The 15922-nt window shown below is 41.0% G+C and overlaps 1 protein-coding gene across 3 annotated transcripts; it reads right to left on the bottom strand.

Annotated features, from left to right (window-relative positions):
- Positions 1-5562: 5562 nt before the first annotated feature.
- Positions 5563-15593, bottom strand: scel (sciellin). Of its 3 annotated transcripts, none has more exons than XM_080497698.1 (22): positions 15526-15593; positions 14089-14117; positions 13078-13153; positions 12839-12889; positions 12635-12697; positions 12497-12523; positions 12320-12382; positions 12162-12227; positions 11273-11344; positions 11117-11185; positions 10963-11019; positions 10069-10131; positions 9550-9600; positions 9322-9375; positions 9172-9213; positions 8895-8963; positions 8752-8802; positions 8584-8652; positions 8432-8506; positions 8105-8213; positions 6066-6168; positions 5563-5958 (listed from the first exon to the last, which is right to left on the bottom strand). In XM_080497698.1, the coding sequence occupies exons 2-22, from the start codon at positions 14096-14098 to the stop codon at positions 5942-5944; spliced, it is 1257 nt and encodes a 418-aa protein (XP_080353824.1). In that variant the 5' UTR covers positions 14099-14117; positions 15526-15593; the 3' UTR covers positions 5563-5941. The 3 variants fall into 3 exon arrangements, with proteins under 3 accessions (XP_080353824.1, XP_080353822.1, XP_080353823.1); XM_080497696.1 differs by having other exon boundaries at positions 9322-9385; positions 9551-9600; XM_080497697.1 differs by having other exon boundaries at positions 9322-9385; positions 9551-9600; positions 12320-12379.
- Positions 15594-15922: the final 329 nt, after the last annotated feature.

Below are 15922 nucleotides of genomic sequence, written 5' to 3'. Positions count from 1 at the left end.
CATATAAAAATCTATACAATATCAATCAGAAATAAAAATATGTAAAGGTACATTGTACAGGATTTATTTTCTCAAAAATATTTTGAAATCTGTGGACAAGTTGTCCTACAATTGAAGCAGATATCAAATCAAATCAAACTTTATACAGAAAAGGTTGTAGCACAAAGTGCTTCACATAAATAAACGCACACACACACACACACACACACACACACACACACACACACACACACACACACACACACACACACACACACACACACACAAACTGCCCATAACAAAATATACTGTAAAAAACGAATGTAAGAATGGCCGGGCACTGATGAGCCAGGAGAGAAAACACCACTGAAGACAGAAAGACATTGAAGACAGCGCAACTAATAGTCCAGTTCATCCGTGGTTCTGTAATGCTGCAGGGTACAAAACCCCCCATGTTCACGTTGTGTTTCTCGCTCCACAGGCAAGATCAGGGTGGGAGAAGAATTCCAGGCTCAGATCCCAGAGTTCAATCCAGGTAAGCTGCGAGCCTCTTTGAACGGGTGGAATCAGTTACAGATCATTGGAGAAAAAAAGTCAGAAGAATAACAATATAGATTTTGATCACTACTGGCAATAAGAAGTGAACGTATGAAAGAGAGGAAATTATTATTGTTACTATTATCTTAGTGTCATGATGCACAGCTTAAAAACATAAATATATCTGGGTTTTGTGTTGACTGTTGTTTTCGCTCCCAGACAGAGCAGCCGTCTACAGTGACGATGACGAGAGGAGCACGCTGGCGTGGCGTCCCCACCCTCAACTCTCTGATGACGCGTGTAAGCCCCACACGCACCACCTCACCTCGCATCCATCAGTACATTATAGAGGATTGGACTTGTGTTTATATCACTAGCTTATTAATCATCTTCTTTTCTGATCACACTATTTTGCCTACTTTTCCCCCCCCTCGTCCTGACGGTTTGTGAATTTCTTTCTTGCAGTGGACGAGTACCTCCTTATAGCGAGAGAGAAGCATGGATGCAACATGGAGCAGGTACGATTGAGCCGCAAATCATTATTTAACCCAGAGAGTGTTATCGGGGCGTTTTCACAGACTTTTGTTGTCGTTTGAACTTTTGATCTGCGATTTAATATTATTTATTCACTTCCATTTTTCGTTGGTACATATCTATGTATGGAATATATTTCTAGCTACTCTTGTTCACAATACTGTACGTGTGTTACACTTCAAAAACACCCGACACACATTGAAATGGAAAAGGTCTCAGTAGTAGTTTTTTTGCAAAGGAAGCAAAAAGCATCTGTGTTTTAATAATCTTATTGCCGTTACACACAATTTTCAGCCGTCCCAGTTGAAAGCTGAATGTAGTGGCGATATCTTTAGCGGCTGTTCTCATGGCAACCTGCAAATTAAAATTTTTTTAACATTTCTCTGTCTCTCGTCCTCTTCAAGGCTCTTGGCTTGATGCAACGGCACGAGCATGATGTAGAGCGCTCATTGGCTGCCCTCGGCAGCATGGCCCCGGTCCAGGAGGCGGAGTGGACGTCGGAGGACAGAGCGCGGTTTGAAGACGCCTTCAACTGTCACGGAAAGAGTTTCCACCTCATCCACAAGATGGTACGCCGGCGTCGGGAACACACGTGGAAATGTTCCAGTGACGAGTGAAGCGGCAGTGTGTCACGTTGTTGTGTTGTGTTGTGTTGTGTTGTTAGCTCCCAGACAAGCCGGTAGCTAGCCTGGTCAGATTTTACTACGCCTGGAAGAAGACCCGGCCCAAGATCCCCGTCGTGAGCAAACAGCGCAAAACGGGCACAAAGCGGGCGCATCGACCTTCTGAGGTAGTGCAACCTTTCATTTCTTTTTTTTCCTTCATCACTCAACTCCCTCTGTTGGGATCGAGATGAATCCTCATCCACTCATTGCTGTCCTGGTGCGTCCTGTCCCCCCCCCTCTCTCATCTCTCTGTCTCTCCTCCCAGCCGGCCCCAAAGAAGAAGAACTCTCGCTGGACCAAGGAGGAGCAGCGCCTGGGTGTGCAGGGTGAGTGAAAGCTTCTTCACACTGACGCCTCTTTGCCCTGCCACACGTTCATATTCCCGTTCTCTGCCTGTACAACGCGTGTTACCCAAGTCATGCAGCACGTCTTGTTGGCAGAACAACAGGAGAAAAGTTGGCAATAACTGTAAACAAGAAAAAAAAATTAGGCTCAAACCCACAAATGACTCTGAACAGAAACCTGCAGCGACCAGCACGTCCTCCTGTAGCTTCATTAAACCTGCTGTTTCTTTTCCAGGGATTCGTCGCCATGGGAAAAACTTCATTGCCGTTGCGAAAGAGATCGGGAGCAAAACACCGGTTCAGGTGAGCCCCCCCCCCCCACCTATTGTCCTCTGATCTGTTATTGTGACCTTGCTGTCACCCTCCATCCAGCAGGTTGTTTCTGTGCGCCGCCTCACTTGTCTCTTTAACCCCCCCCCGCCCCCCCTTTGTTATCTGCTCAGGCCCGAAACTTCTTCACACGCCGCTTCAACTTGGACGAGGTGCTGAGGGAGTGGGCCGCTGAGCAGGTGTCCATCAGCCACGCCCACAGAGACGGCAAGGACGTAGAGGTGAGAGTTTAAATCTTCATATTTTTTGGGGACATGAATCACAAATCTGTGGTGGTTACATTTGCAACAAGTAATTGATTAATAGTGGATTCCAGACCCGAGGGACTACTTTCAGCTGCGGATGTGTCGCTGCCGACCTGGTGATGTTTTCGGACGTCACGACGACTCTCGTAACGTCTGATTCTTCCTTCCCCTTCAAGGTCAAAATGGAGGACTCGACCTCAGAAGCTGCTGGGGGCGTCTCTCCACCCTCGAACCAGGTCCCCGCCTCCTCTTCCTCCGCCCACCTCTCCGAGCCTCCTCCTCCGCTGCTGCACCCCGCTCCTCCGTCAGCCTCTCGCAGCCACCTCCGCCCCAGACGCGCCCACAGGACCACGTCGTACTCAGCAACCCGCTGCACCTGCTCGCTGTGTCCACCGTGACCTCCACCTCCACCTCCACCTCCATTATTTTTGTATGCACAATAAAATTATGACTCCTATTTTTGCTTCGTGTGCTGTGAATCTTACTCTCCCCTTCTCTTACAACTGGGGCTGGGAAGCTAAAACCACTGAAAAAGAAGTGATTTAGACAGCTTCTTGCGTGTCCTGGCCCTCTGTAGCTCCACAGTAGCCAGTTTTGCCATTCAGCCTCACTTTGTGGAATACAGTGACAAGAAATGTTACAAGCATGAAATGATGGTTGTGAATTTCCAAATCGTGTGTCTGTAATGTGCTCCTTGGGGACCACTCTCAGCCCGGACAAAATGGTTAACATAGGACACACTGACAAGGTTGTCTGTGGAGTTTTGGCGAATCGCTCGGCTCGGCTGCTCTGATCACCTTCACTGTTCCCTCTGAGGGGATCGACAGCCCACCAGGGTTTTTCAGTTCAAGCAGCTGAGAGCTCCGGTGGACGGACGAGGGCTGCAGCGGCTGTGACGAGGCTTGGACATCACACCACGTTTTTTTTTCAGACAACGAACCCTGAAATGTAGACCAGGGCATTCACAAGGTATCCACAAGACCACCAAAGCCAGTGGGCAGGTAACTGTGGTCGCATATCACTGCAGGAATGTTAGCAAATGCTTCAAAAAAACAGTAAAAAGAAATATGATTGATGGTTACAATGAACAATAATTTCTGCTACTTCTTTTTGTTTGGTTGGGTTTTTCTCATGTATTACTTCTGTTAGGTTCCATATTAATTGTATTAATTAATATTATTATTATGACTGCTATGTCTATTATTATTATTTTTTTCTTTTTTTTCTTTCTCCAGTTGCTTTTTTAAAAATTTGATTATATTTTTTGCATCACTGGTGTCTGGGGTAGCCGCACAGGTTTTTAAGGGATAGGCTAAAATAAGCCTTGGCTTCAGCCTCTACCCATTTCGGTTACAAGTATATTATGGAAACAGTGAAAAATCACAGGTGTGTGAACTTGTACCATGAACTGCACAAAAATTCATCAACTGCACTTACACTGAAACTGTAACCGAAATAAACCATTCATTCATTCATTCATTCATTCAAATGGGGACGGGAGCGCGTCCTCTGTCACTAAAGCAGAGGATGTGGCTGCAGCTGATCGGACTCTTACATTACAGAGATGTTTGTTGAGGACAGTCAGTCATGAGTGGTACATTTTCTGAGGGTAAGTCAGGAAACTATATAACCGTTGTCCCCACAGATCTGAACCACAGACTGAAATCATAAATGTGAAACTGCCCTGCCAGAATTGAAGAAAAGCTCCAGGTGATCCTGACTGAATTGGTATGAGCAGACATAACGCTGAACTTTGCGCAGACCAGGATTCATCATCAACATTGTTGAGAGTTGATGTTGATGCCAAAGCCCAAGACTGAGCCTCAAAAGAAAATGTTCCTTCAGTATGATCCTTAACTTTAACAGGCCTTTAACTTTTGTCTCCTCTCCCAATATTCAAGTTAGTTGTAATTTAATATGCAAATAGCCCTGCACCCCCGAGGGCATGGTGTTTGTGTGTGTGAGTGTTCGTGTGTTGGACCACAATATCCTACAAACGTATAAATCCAATACCGTGGAGCCGTAAACATGTCAGCAACCAGGGACAAAATACATTAAGTAACCCGCATAACTGGGGTTCAATTGCACATTTTAAAATTAATTTCTGTTCTTCATTCCTTTCCACCTATGTACATGAGAACTATGAGTTTCACTTTGAAAAACCAGAACTTAATTTGAGGTAAAACCAGAAGTAACATATTAAAATATTATATGTAGCTTAATACGTTAATTCATGGACAGAATTGTTTCTGTGAAAGTTGACAATAAGAGGCAAATGAATGAAAATGTGCTTGTTTTGCACAGAAAGTAAGAATTTATTTTGTCAACAATAAAGTGATTTAACATCCTGTTCTAGAGGCTGGAGAACCATTGAAGAAGCACTTTTATTATCCTGGCTTCTCCTGTTGAAAACCCCTTCTTGGTAAGCCCATGCTAGCAAAGGTCTGTTGTACATTTTATGCTGTTTTTGAAAAACGTTAAAGAAGAACGTCAAAGTGTTTATTTGATTGAATAGAAAATTTGCACGGATTCATCCTGAAATACCAAAATAAGCACATTGTGAGACTTCTACTCTTCTTCTATTATGCCTGGTCACCATCCTTATATGTGACTGAAGGTTAAAGCCATATTCAGCAGGAAGCTTAAATATTTTAAATGAATATGGTTAAAAGCAGCAAAGCAAATAGTTCAAATAGCCGTCATATTAGTGGCCAGTTGATAAGCAGACGTATAGATGAAGCAGGAAGGATAAATGTATCTTCTTCAAAATCGATTGGTAATAAATCTATGAACAGTTTAACAGACATGTTTGCTTGTGTATGATTATTTATACTGTTTGGTTAATTAGGTAGAATACGATGATTGTTTGATGACTGTCCTTTATTTGATAATAAATGAATAAATAGAACTGGGACAATGTCATTTAGTTGGAGAATAACATACTTTATTACTATTAGTATTGCACACAGAAAAAGCCCCCGGCCCTCGTTGAAACATTTATCTATCGCATTACACACAAGAGTCCCCTGAACAACTGCCAACTTTAGTAAATTTAGTAATATTTTGGATTTGGGGTATACAAAGAAATATTATGATGGCAACACAGCTACAGTACATCATACGAAGTATTCTGTGCAGTACACAGTGCACGCTTGTTATAAAAAAAAAAAAAGACGATATATTCATAGTATCACTTTTCAAAATCCCCAGATAAAAATGTGCCTGCTTGTTAAATTGTAATAACATGAGCACCCATGTCACCCGAAGCACACTGAGCAGCAACAGTCTGTTTCTTCTTCATGGAAGCTCAGCGATGCCATTTTGCTGTAAGTGGAGAAGAATTAAAAGGTATTTAAGAAAAAGTTTTTAAAAAATTCTCTTTGGACATTCACAGTCATGATTATGAAAAACAGTCCAAATCCATATTTTACCTTTGGTGACCTCAAAGCAGTTCTCACAGTGCACCGTGCCTCGGTAAACCCACATGCTGTCCCCGGCCTTCAGGTTACCCAGAGTGCCGCTGCACACGCCACACTGCCAAAACAAGCCACATGTAAATTCTTCAGTTTGCCACAATAGATTTAAGTCTTAAGTCTCCAATTAAGCCCTCAAGCGTCCCCGACACTGGTTCACAAAGGTTTTTCACACAGTAGGATCATATTTTTAACTGCTGCTGGGATCAAAAGGCAATAAACACACATCTTTGCTTGCTGGAAGATGGAAGTCTTTATATAGATTCTGCATCTGTTGTAACTGTTACACGCATTTTGAACTTAAGCTCATTTTACATTTTTAATTTGTGTACATTTACGTAGAATTTGCTCTGAAAAATTAAAAGGTAAGAAAAAAAAAGAAAGCTCACTAACTTCTGAGTTTGATTCTAGTTTATTTTGTAGTTATTATTTGACTATTATTCCAGGTTTACAGCTGCACAAGTGTCTAAAGCAGTGTTTTTCAACCGTTTTTGAGCCAAGACACACTTTTTTCTTTGGAAAAATCTCGAGGTACACCACCAATCGAAAATGTTAAAGTTTTAAACTCTGTAGCCTATATTAACAATATAAAGTCATTCTCATCAATGTTTTATCAACAGGAATCAAATAAATACAGAAAAAAATATTTCCCAATTTCTTTTTTTTAGTTGTACTCACTCAGTGTGAAACCTGGACCTGATGGATGAACACAGAGCTGAGATCCTGGTTAGATTCTTCCTTTTCAAAAACTTCTGTCACTGACACAGTACTTTGATACAAGATGGGAGCAGCAGGTGGTGGTGATAAACCAGGGTTTTTGATGAAACGGCACACCTGACTATATCTCGCGGCACAGTGGTTGAAAAACACTGATCTAGTCTTTATCTAGTTTTGGTTAAGTTTAAAGAAGGCAGCGCGTTTTAGCTGCACGTATCGCTTATTGAAGCCGCGTTGACTCAGTTTAACTACAGAGATCGAAACATTCAGAGCCACGTGCGAGAATCGAACAGACGTGCTATGTTGCGCTAGCAATGGAAGGTTTCATCAAAAACCCGACTTCTTCTTGACTAGTTTGAGTAAAAATTGGGTTTTACACCTTCGTCATTACGTAAGAACGTGGTATGAAAGCAGGTTAAAGCGTTAAAAAAAGAAGTGAATTTCTCTATTTGGGGCAAAAAACTGTGTGACCCGTAACGGGGCTCGAACCCACGACCTTCGGTTTATTAGCACAACACTCTAACCAACTGAGCTAAAAGTTCATTATTCAGGTGTGGAAAAGGTGTTTGTCTTCGGTTTGGAATAGGCATTGGTGGGTTGTTTATATTACAATACTCTTCACCACTAGATGGCAGCACAGAACGTTGCCTGTGAAATGACACTTAACAGAGGTCAGTCTGGTTAATCACCACCACCTGCTGCTCCCATCTTGTATCAAAGTACTGTGCAAAGTACTAGGCATTGGTGGGTTGTTTATATTACGAGTTGTAGTTAATTATTACATCTAGTTTAGTTTGGTTTGTTAAATATTGGTGTGCAACCATGAGTGAGAAATGTGTTGTGTCGAGTGTCTTCCTGTTATGAAGTTCCGGTAACAAGTGTTCATGTCAAAATAAAAGCCTCTGGTGTTCAGCTGGCAGAATAGAATTTCGACTCAGAGCAATTCTTCCGCGATGCTTGCCACAGTATTCATACACAATTACTCTGCACACTGCTCTCACAGCTGACAGCGGCTGTGAGAGTAAATGTTTTTTTAGAAAAAAATGTGAAATTGGATCATTTCCCACGGCACACCTGACTAGATCTCGCGGAACACCAGTGTGCCGCGGCACAGTGGTTGAAAAACACTGGTCTAAAGGACCCTGCTTGGGAGCACATGACATAAACATTATTGTGCTTTTCCAAATACTGAACAAACTGAATATTAGAAATACTTCAAGCACAGACCATGTAAAACCCTGTTCACTTCAATCACCACCCACACGTCTCATAACGCTCACCTTGAAGCAGGAGGCATGGCAGTTGATATTAATGTCCTCCAGCACCATCTTGGCATCACCGGTGAAAGGCTTACGGCAGGTGGTGCACAGGTCCTTCTCCAGCACCGTCCTGGGTCGAACAAGATGAGCGTTACCATGTTAAAGTGGCTGTTTATGGTTAACCAAGTAGGAGAGTAAGTTAAAATCATCGTGAGCTACATTGCTGGTTCATCATTCACATGGAAACGACTCAATAATTCAAGTATTTCAAGTGAAACTGTGGAGATTTTTTCAATCATTGGGGGCATTGTTTTCTGTTTTGGTGACTGGATTATTGAGCAGTCTGACCTGTCAGAGGATGAGTAGACATTCTTCATGGAGGATTTTGAGTAGACTGGATCCGACAGATTATCATCTGACCTGCTGTGACGGGAGGAACACTATCAGTTTAGTCACGTCTCATTTTGGTTTTGTAATCATCAAGTCAGATAATGTAATACCTGCTGCTCCGGTATGTTGTTGAAGTGTAGGAACTGGGACCAGTGGAGCTGGAGTAATCGTAATCGTAACTATAAAAAAAAACAAAAAATACAAACCAAAAAGCTCACTTCTTCATTATTTTCTATTAATTACACAATTCAAGGAATTTGCTTGGGTTGAGTTCTCACCTGGAGCTGGGTCTGGTGTAAGAGTAGGTTTTGTCGCTGCTGTAGTCATCACTGAGTATACAAACACAGAACAGACATCAGAGAAAGACTTACAGCCACATCTGATGAAGCCATATAATGAGTGTGAACCGTCAAATGGTTACCCAGGCTTCGTGCTGATGGTGTAGGAGGTGCTGCTGCTGATTGGAGAGTCGTCAGTGTATGAGCTGTAGCTGTGTAGAAAATGAGACCGAGTGAATTAAAAGCTGTGCAGCGGCCAGTTCCAGCAGCGGGAGGGTGGCAAACATGGAGCCCACGGGCCGATTAGCATTAGTGGACATGAAAGCCGGCTGTCTTATTGCCATTGGACGCAGCATTAGCATAGTATGGTGGTAAATCTGTCAAATCTGTTTGAGGCTGACTCCAGATTTAGAGGTTTACCTGCGGATGGAGGTGGATGAGGTCACCGCCGGGCTCTCTCCTCTGATAAAGACCCAAAAGAAAAAGTCAGAACACACTGGAAATGACATCCCACACATAGAGTGGCACGTTGTGTGACGTCTGACTCATTGAATAGTAGATTGTTCTCACCTGCTCAGGGAGGACGATTTAGTCCGGATGCTGTTGTATAGGTCATCATCACCCCTATGAAGACGATGCAGATTGTGATATTCCGAACATATGCAGTATTTAGTCATGAATAACTTGCTGGGATAATAGTGAATGGAATTTGCAAACTGTGCAGACATAACTACTAAAGTGGACTACGTAATGATGGCTGATGATATTTGATCTGGTGCATTGTGCGTAGTCGCTCACCCGATAGTGCTGCTTCTGACTGTCACAGTCTCCATGGTGGAAGATGTCCTGCTGTAAAAGGAGTTATGTTATTTGTTTACATAATATTCATGATAAATAAAGTAGCGCATGGTGTGGAAAGACACAGCTGTCAAACCTTCACCAAAAACCTCCGGGATTCCAAATACAGCTAAGGATCTCACTAACTCTAGTTAAGAGATTTTCTAGACATACTGTATCTATTGGAATCTATTGGAGACACTTCAGCTCCGGCAGCATATTTTAATTAATTCACATCTGTGTTTTATCTGTGATTTATGTGTGACATTTAAGTTAGAAATCCTAGAAATAAATTCCGGTAGTGAGGGGATTTAGCCTGGCTTCTAATACACTGAAATCTAGTTTTTTTTTTAAGTGCAGTCATAAGCATATTTTTGTTTAATGCACCATAATATATAAAATATATCGTCAAGCAACATTATGGAGATTTTTAGCGTGAAACAGTTTGATAATGATAATAATGTGTTTTTTTTTACATACCCAGAAGCAGCTTCGTCTTTGATGGACTTGGGAATTAGTCGGTCATAGAGGTCGTTCTCCGCCCTGCACAGGAATCAGTAACATCGGTCATATCTGACGGGATTTTTATTCACGATTCTCTGGATTTAGCCGGTTGATAATATTCTCATTATTCACAACAGGAAAGTGTTCATACATATCTGTAATGGTGAATAAAGAGAAAAGGTGTGAAGATGTCACATTGTATTGTTATTTTTGTGAGCAGATCTGCAGTGAGCGACATTTTGCTTCATGAACTCTGCTAATTATCCAGGATGAAGGGCCGGAGCAACACATACTCAAACAAGACTGCCTGTGATCGTCTATGAATACAGCTCTTTCTGTTTTTTTTTTTTTTTAATAGTTGCACTGCCACCCCCAGAGGAAAAACGCGAGCCAGTATCAGTCGCCCTCTTAAAATATGACTAATATGCAAATTCCTGGCTTGTCATTTGTACAAGTTCGAAACACAGTTGAACAAGCTCTGCAAGACCACGCTGGCACACCTCGTCACACACCTACAGACCATCTGGACCGTAAACCGCTCTGCCTGTTTCTGAGAGGAGATTAAGATGCGTTATGTAAGAGCTCATATCACTGGTGTGAGGGGACACAGGAGAGCTTTTTGCTGATGCTACTGGTTTTATTTTTTTTGTGTGAAAATACTGATGATCACTGTCTCACAATGATGTGAGTTTGTGTCGACCTTTATTCAGAAGGGTCAAATAACTGCAGGAAGTAACTTGTACATTTTTTGGGGTTGTCATACATTTTCTTTTTTTTTGTACTTTGCAATCAAATTAAAGTGTTGGCATGTAAGCCTGATGTTACTTGAAATGATTAGAATAGAGAGTGAAAACACACACAAACACTCACTTCAAGTCTTCGTTGGGTCTCACGGTCACGGTCTCGGTGGCAACAGTGGTTCTGTTGCTGTGGAATGGAGAAAATACAAGCAATACAAGTTCTGATCACATGATGACGACATGATCCCTGTTATCAACGTCTTGATCTCAGGTGAAGGTCTCACCTGTCCGTGGGGGAGTAATCGCCCTGGTTAGACGAAGGGACGAGGGAATCATAGAGGTGGTCCTCCGCACTGTCGAGGGACGTAATGAAGGCGGGTTCAGTCGTGATATACAGACACTACGACTGTATGAAATGTAAGAATGAGACGCCAGCTTACTCTGAAGTGCTGCTAATGGACCTCTTGGTCACGTCACTTGTTTTGGGTGGCGAGTATGTTGAGTACTGCGAACTGTGTGAGAGGATATGAAGACTTTCAGTCATTTACAGATCAGTCGATAATGTGAAAAATGCTCCAGTAATACAGTATTTAAAAGTGGGATGTGCCAAAACATTAGGAATCTGAATTATAACTATTTTTTTTATGCTTCATTTAGTCTTTGTATATCTCCACATTCAGGCAAGAAATGACATTTACACATTGACAGTGAATCCAAATTAGCTGCTATGTTCAACTACACATAAGTTTTAGCCCCAAAAAAGTAAAAACATGTATTCTTTCCTTTTCTATCAGTCCATGGCGTAGAGAGCTAAATCTTTCTTGTGACTCACATACTGTCCAAAGATACAATACATAAAATACATTTTACCTCATGCCCTTTTAACCCTTTGAAATCTAAAATGTAGAATCTCATATGTGACACATAATACCACTTTATATTAAGATTTTAAGTCTACATTTTTGAAGGTTATATGACGAGGTGGTTTGACACGTTATTGTGCATCATACTTTAAGGGTTAGTTTACAACTGTCAGCTTATTTAAATAAGGGTTGAAAATTGTTCACCTTCCTGAATACATTTTCAGTATTTAATTCTTTTCTGTTTTCTTAAATTGCCTTTTGTCTTTTATATGCTAAAAGTGGTGTTTAATGCCTCATACAGTATGTAGGCTTAGAATACTTGGTGACCTTTGCCACTGCATAGACATAAACAGGCTGAAAATAGTGTCTGTTATGTAACACCGTCACAATGGCACAGCCATGTACTGTTGCTCAATTTACCGATCAGAACAAACTTTTGATGTGTCAAGAATATATTATATTTCACCCTTTGCTTGAAGACAGCACCCGCTCAGTGAACGTCTTGGTGCTGCTAGATGTATTTACAGCTGATCTGAAAAAAAAAGAAAAAAAAAAGGATTGAAAATGGGAGCCATGAATGATATGTAAATGGAATCATACAATAATAAAAAAAAAAAGAATGACCTGGTGATAGTGGTCTCAGTAGTGGTAGTGGTTTTGCCACCCCTGCTGACTGTAGTGGTGGTGCTAAAGGAAGTGAAGAGCATCAGGTGTGTTGGTGTGGGACGCAGTGGGCTGAGTATAAACTGAAGCAACTGATGTTTTAGCTGCGGTTGTAAATCACACGGGTGCAGTACTTACCTGCTGCCGGATGGACTTCCACCGTACCTGTACAAACAATAGAAATCACAAGTTAAGGATCTTTGCCATGATCTAAACGCACAGTTTTGAGAAGTCCTTGAATCAATCTAAAGGTGCATGCGAGTTTCCTCTCAGTACCTCTGGGAGAGGGCCTGAACAGATGATGACACGCTTTTGCTGATTGTTTCTTCATTATCGTCACTAAGAGAAAAATATGGCAATTGATGACTTACCTGGTTTTCACATTGCAATCTTAATAGAAACCACATGTTTGTTTGTTTTTTAATTTTTTTTTAATTTTTATGAGTTGGAATTTACTTTGAGGAGAATTTCACTGCTTACCTGTCATCAGATCTGTGGCCGAGAATCGACCTGCCGAAGTTTGGGTCTCGGCTGTGAGGAGAGAAATACCACAATCACTGACTCATACGAACAGGAGCGACTCAGTGACTTCCAGAACAGACGCCAAAACTAGGGAGTTAACACAAATCTCTGATGATAAGGTCACACCCAGAAGTTTTTCCATTCCTAGATGATATGTGACAAGACTGCATTGTCGCCTTCAGATGGATGATACTCACTCGACGTCTTCATCTTCGTCATCCAGCTTTTTGATCCAGCTGTTGTCTTTCAGAAGACTTGAAGGTTTGGCTGCAACTGTAAAACAAGGAGAAGATGAACGAGGCAAATCGTAGCTTTTCATTACGCAGTATGTGAAGGTTCATGTTGTTTCATATATACTATATTACTGACGGTTTTTTTCAATGAATGTAATCCATTCTGATTGATTATGATATGATTTGTTATGATGGATTCTTGTTTATTGTGAACATGGCTGTCTATTTAATGTTATCTCTGTTTTCCAGGAGTTACATGTAATTACTTGTATACAAATTTCTATTAATCATTGTTTCTTTTAAAAGCACCTCAAGTAAAAATCTACAAATGTATGTGTAGCGATGCCATTTTTGTTGATTTATATTTTTCAAATCCCTGGAAGGAATTTGGTCCAAAAAAAAGAATACATTGAATGTGAGTGTAGACATTTTTCAAGTTTTTTGTGTTGTCATGTATTTAACTCTTTAGTGAATGCAACATCTAATGAAGTCATGTGCATAATATTGCTTATGATAAGATTCCTTAACAGTTATTAATAAAGTAAATGAGTCTCGATATAAGTTTATATTATCTGCATCCTTTGTTGGAAATACAAAGAGCAAATGGTATTAGTGATTAATTCCATCAGTTAAATTCTTCCTATAACTTCATTATATATTAATAAGTTTTACTGATTTCTCTTACCATATGAACCTTGTCTGAATAAAGTCTGTTGCACAATATGATGGATACAAATGTTGCATCCATAAGAGTATTCAATTTGAAGCACACTGTATCTCAAACTTGTCTTATAACCTGTAAAACATTTAGTTTTACCATAAAGTTTACTGGCTGACTGCAACAACACGAGGGTGCAGAAATGAAGGGGGGGGGCAAAGTGTAAACCTTTCAACATATAAATTACTTTAATCTCCCAAACATGAGTACTGAATTCAATTCTTGACGTCTCAATGTTGAGTACATTTGTTACTTACAGGAAGACATGCTCCTTTTCTAACGTCACCTGTCAGGGAGCATAAACACGAGAGTCCAAAGTCAAACAATGAAACAACAGTCAATTGTCCACGGGCTGGCATTGAAGGCTGAGACCTGTCTTATACATACAATTCAGTCTTTGTTTGTCTTAAACCTCAAATCAGAGTCAGTGTAAAATGAGCTGAAAAAAACTGAGCACTGAGATCTGACTGTCTTGTGTGTGTGTGTGTGTGTGTGTGTGTGTGTGTGTGTGTGTGTGTGTGTGTGTGTGCGTGCGTGCGTGCGTGCGTGCGGCTTTCAGCCGGTTCTGCTTCAAACTCACACTGAATGATTAAGTGCCAAACTGGTTTGTCTTGATCTCTGCCCATATGCCGACACACCCACCCTCCCATAACACACCTTCTCCAAACACATCTTTGTCAGCGAAACACACGGGTGTACCTGTAACATGCCATCAGCTATTGATGATAACAATTGTCACTCCGCGACTACAAACACTCAAACACTCGGAGGAGAATTCCACAACTGTCTTCGTACACGCCACCTTCATTTAGAAGTCTGATGGGGGCTTTTACTCCCCAAAACATATTAATTTAACCAGCGTGTCACCAGCCAAATGAATAAGACAACTGGGATGACAGCCGAGTAATAAACACAAAATCAATCAGTGGTCATTGTTCTTTTGGGACCATAATGGTAATATTATGTTATTTGGTAAATTATGTCAGATTTTTGGTTTAACATGAGGAATATATGGACCAGTGTGAGAAGGTATGTATGGATTAAATCTGACAGTAATGATTGTGTATCAAACAGTCAAACCAGTGTTAATATCATTCCAGTATTATCACATGAAAGAAAAATACAATAGTACAAATCTTGTATGAAATATGTATGCAGGAACTTTTAATCATTATATATATATATATATATATATATATATATATATATAAATGTCTGTCTCCCTTTAGTATGTGTGACAATTAGACTGAAAACTCTTCTCCATAAAGGAGGACACTGAGAAAAAGACTAGTCAGTATCATTTGCCCTGCAACAAGACCTGTTCTTTTTTCTTTCTTTCTGTTTTATGGTGGTTAAGGGTCCACACAGGGAAGCCTTGAGACTGTGTGTGTGAGTGACACGTCCTTGTCACTTGTAATTTAATACATTAAGTCATGCATTGATTCTTCAAAGTGACGGCAATATAGCTGTGGGTAAATCCCTACGTAATGCTCATAGTGTAACGCTGTATGTATTTTTCAAGATTCACAGTTTCTCCAAATTAAACCATCCAATCTAAAAGAAACGTACTATTATTAACTAATATCAAGAGTTGGGTTTTTTTCTCTGCACATTTTTTCCTGATCTAAGCCTGAAAACAATCCAGTACACATGGAAAGTGAAGTGAAGAATCCAGATATGCAGTGGGTACGTACCTCCACTGAAGGCTCTGAGATTTGCTGGAAAGAGTAAACGCTCCGTCTGCCGCCCTGCACTGTAAAATCACACCCTCCTCATTGGCCCTGCTTTTAACCTGGTGGAACGAGAGTCAAGGCCACCCCATGGGTGTGGCTCCACGCAACAATCAGGGAACATTTTCTCCCTCACTCCCTCACTCTCGATGCTTCTGTGTCCGTCATCACCATTCATGAGAGTTACTATGTTCAGCTTGAAGAACAAGACCTGTCAAGAGGGCGTGAGGTCCTCCGAGTGTTACTACTACAGCTGACCTTTTGTAAATGGAATTAGATCATGTACAAATAGTTTGTTTGGATTTGTATACGACTGGCCAGCTGCTTTCAACATTAGTTTAGATATATTTGATTTGAGGTT

Source organism: Blennius ocellaris (genome assembly GCF_963422515.1).
Source record: "Blennius ocellaris genome assembly, chromosome: 6".
Taxonomy (NCBI): Eukaryota; Metazoa; Chordata; class Actinopteri; order Blenniiformes; family Blenniidae; genus Blennius; species Blennius ocellaris.
The sequence above is the reverse complement of the archived record's forward strand: the minus strand, read 5'-3'. Positions and strand labels throughout refer to the sequence as shown.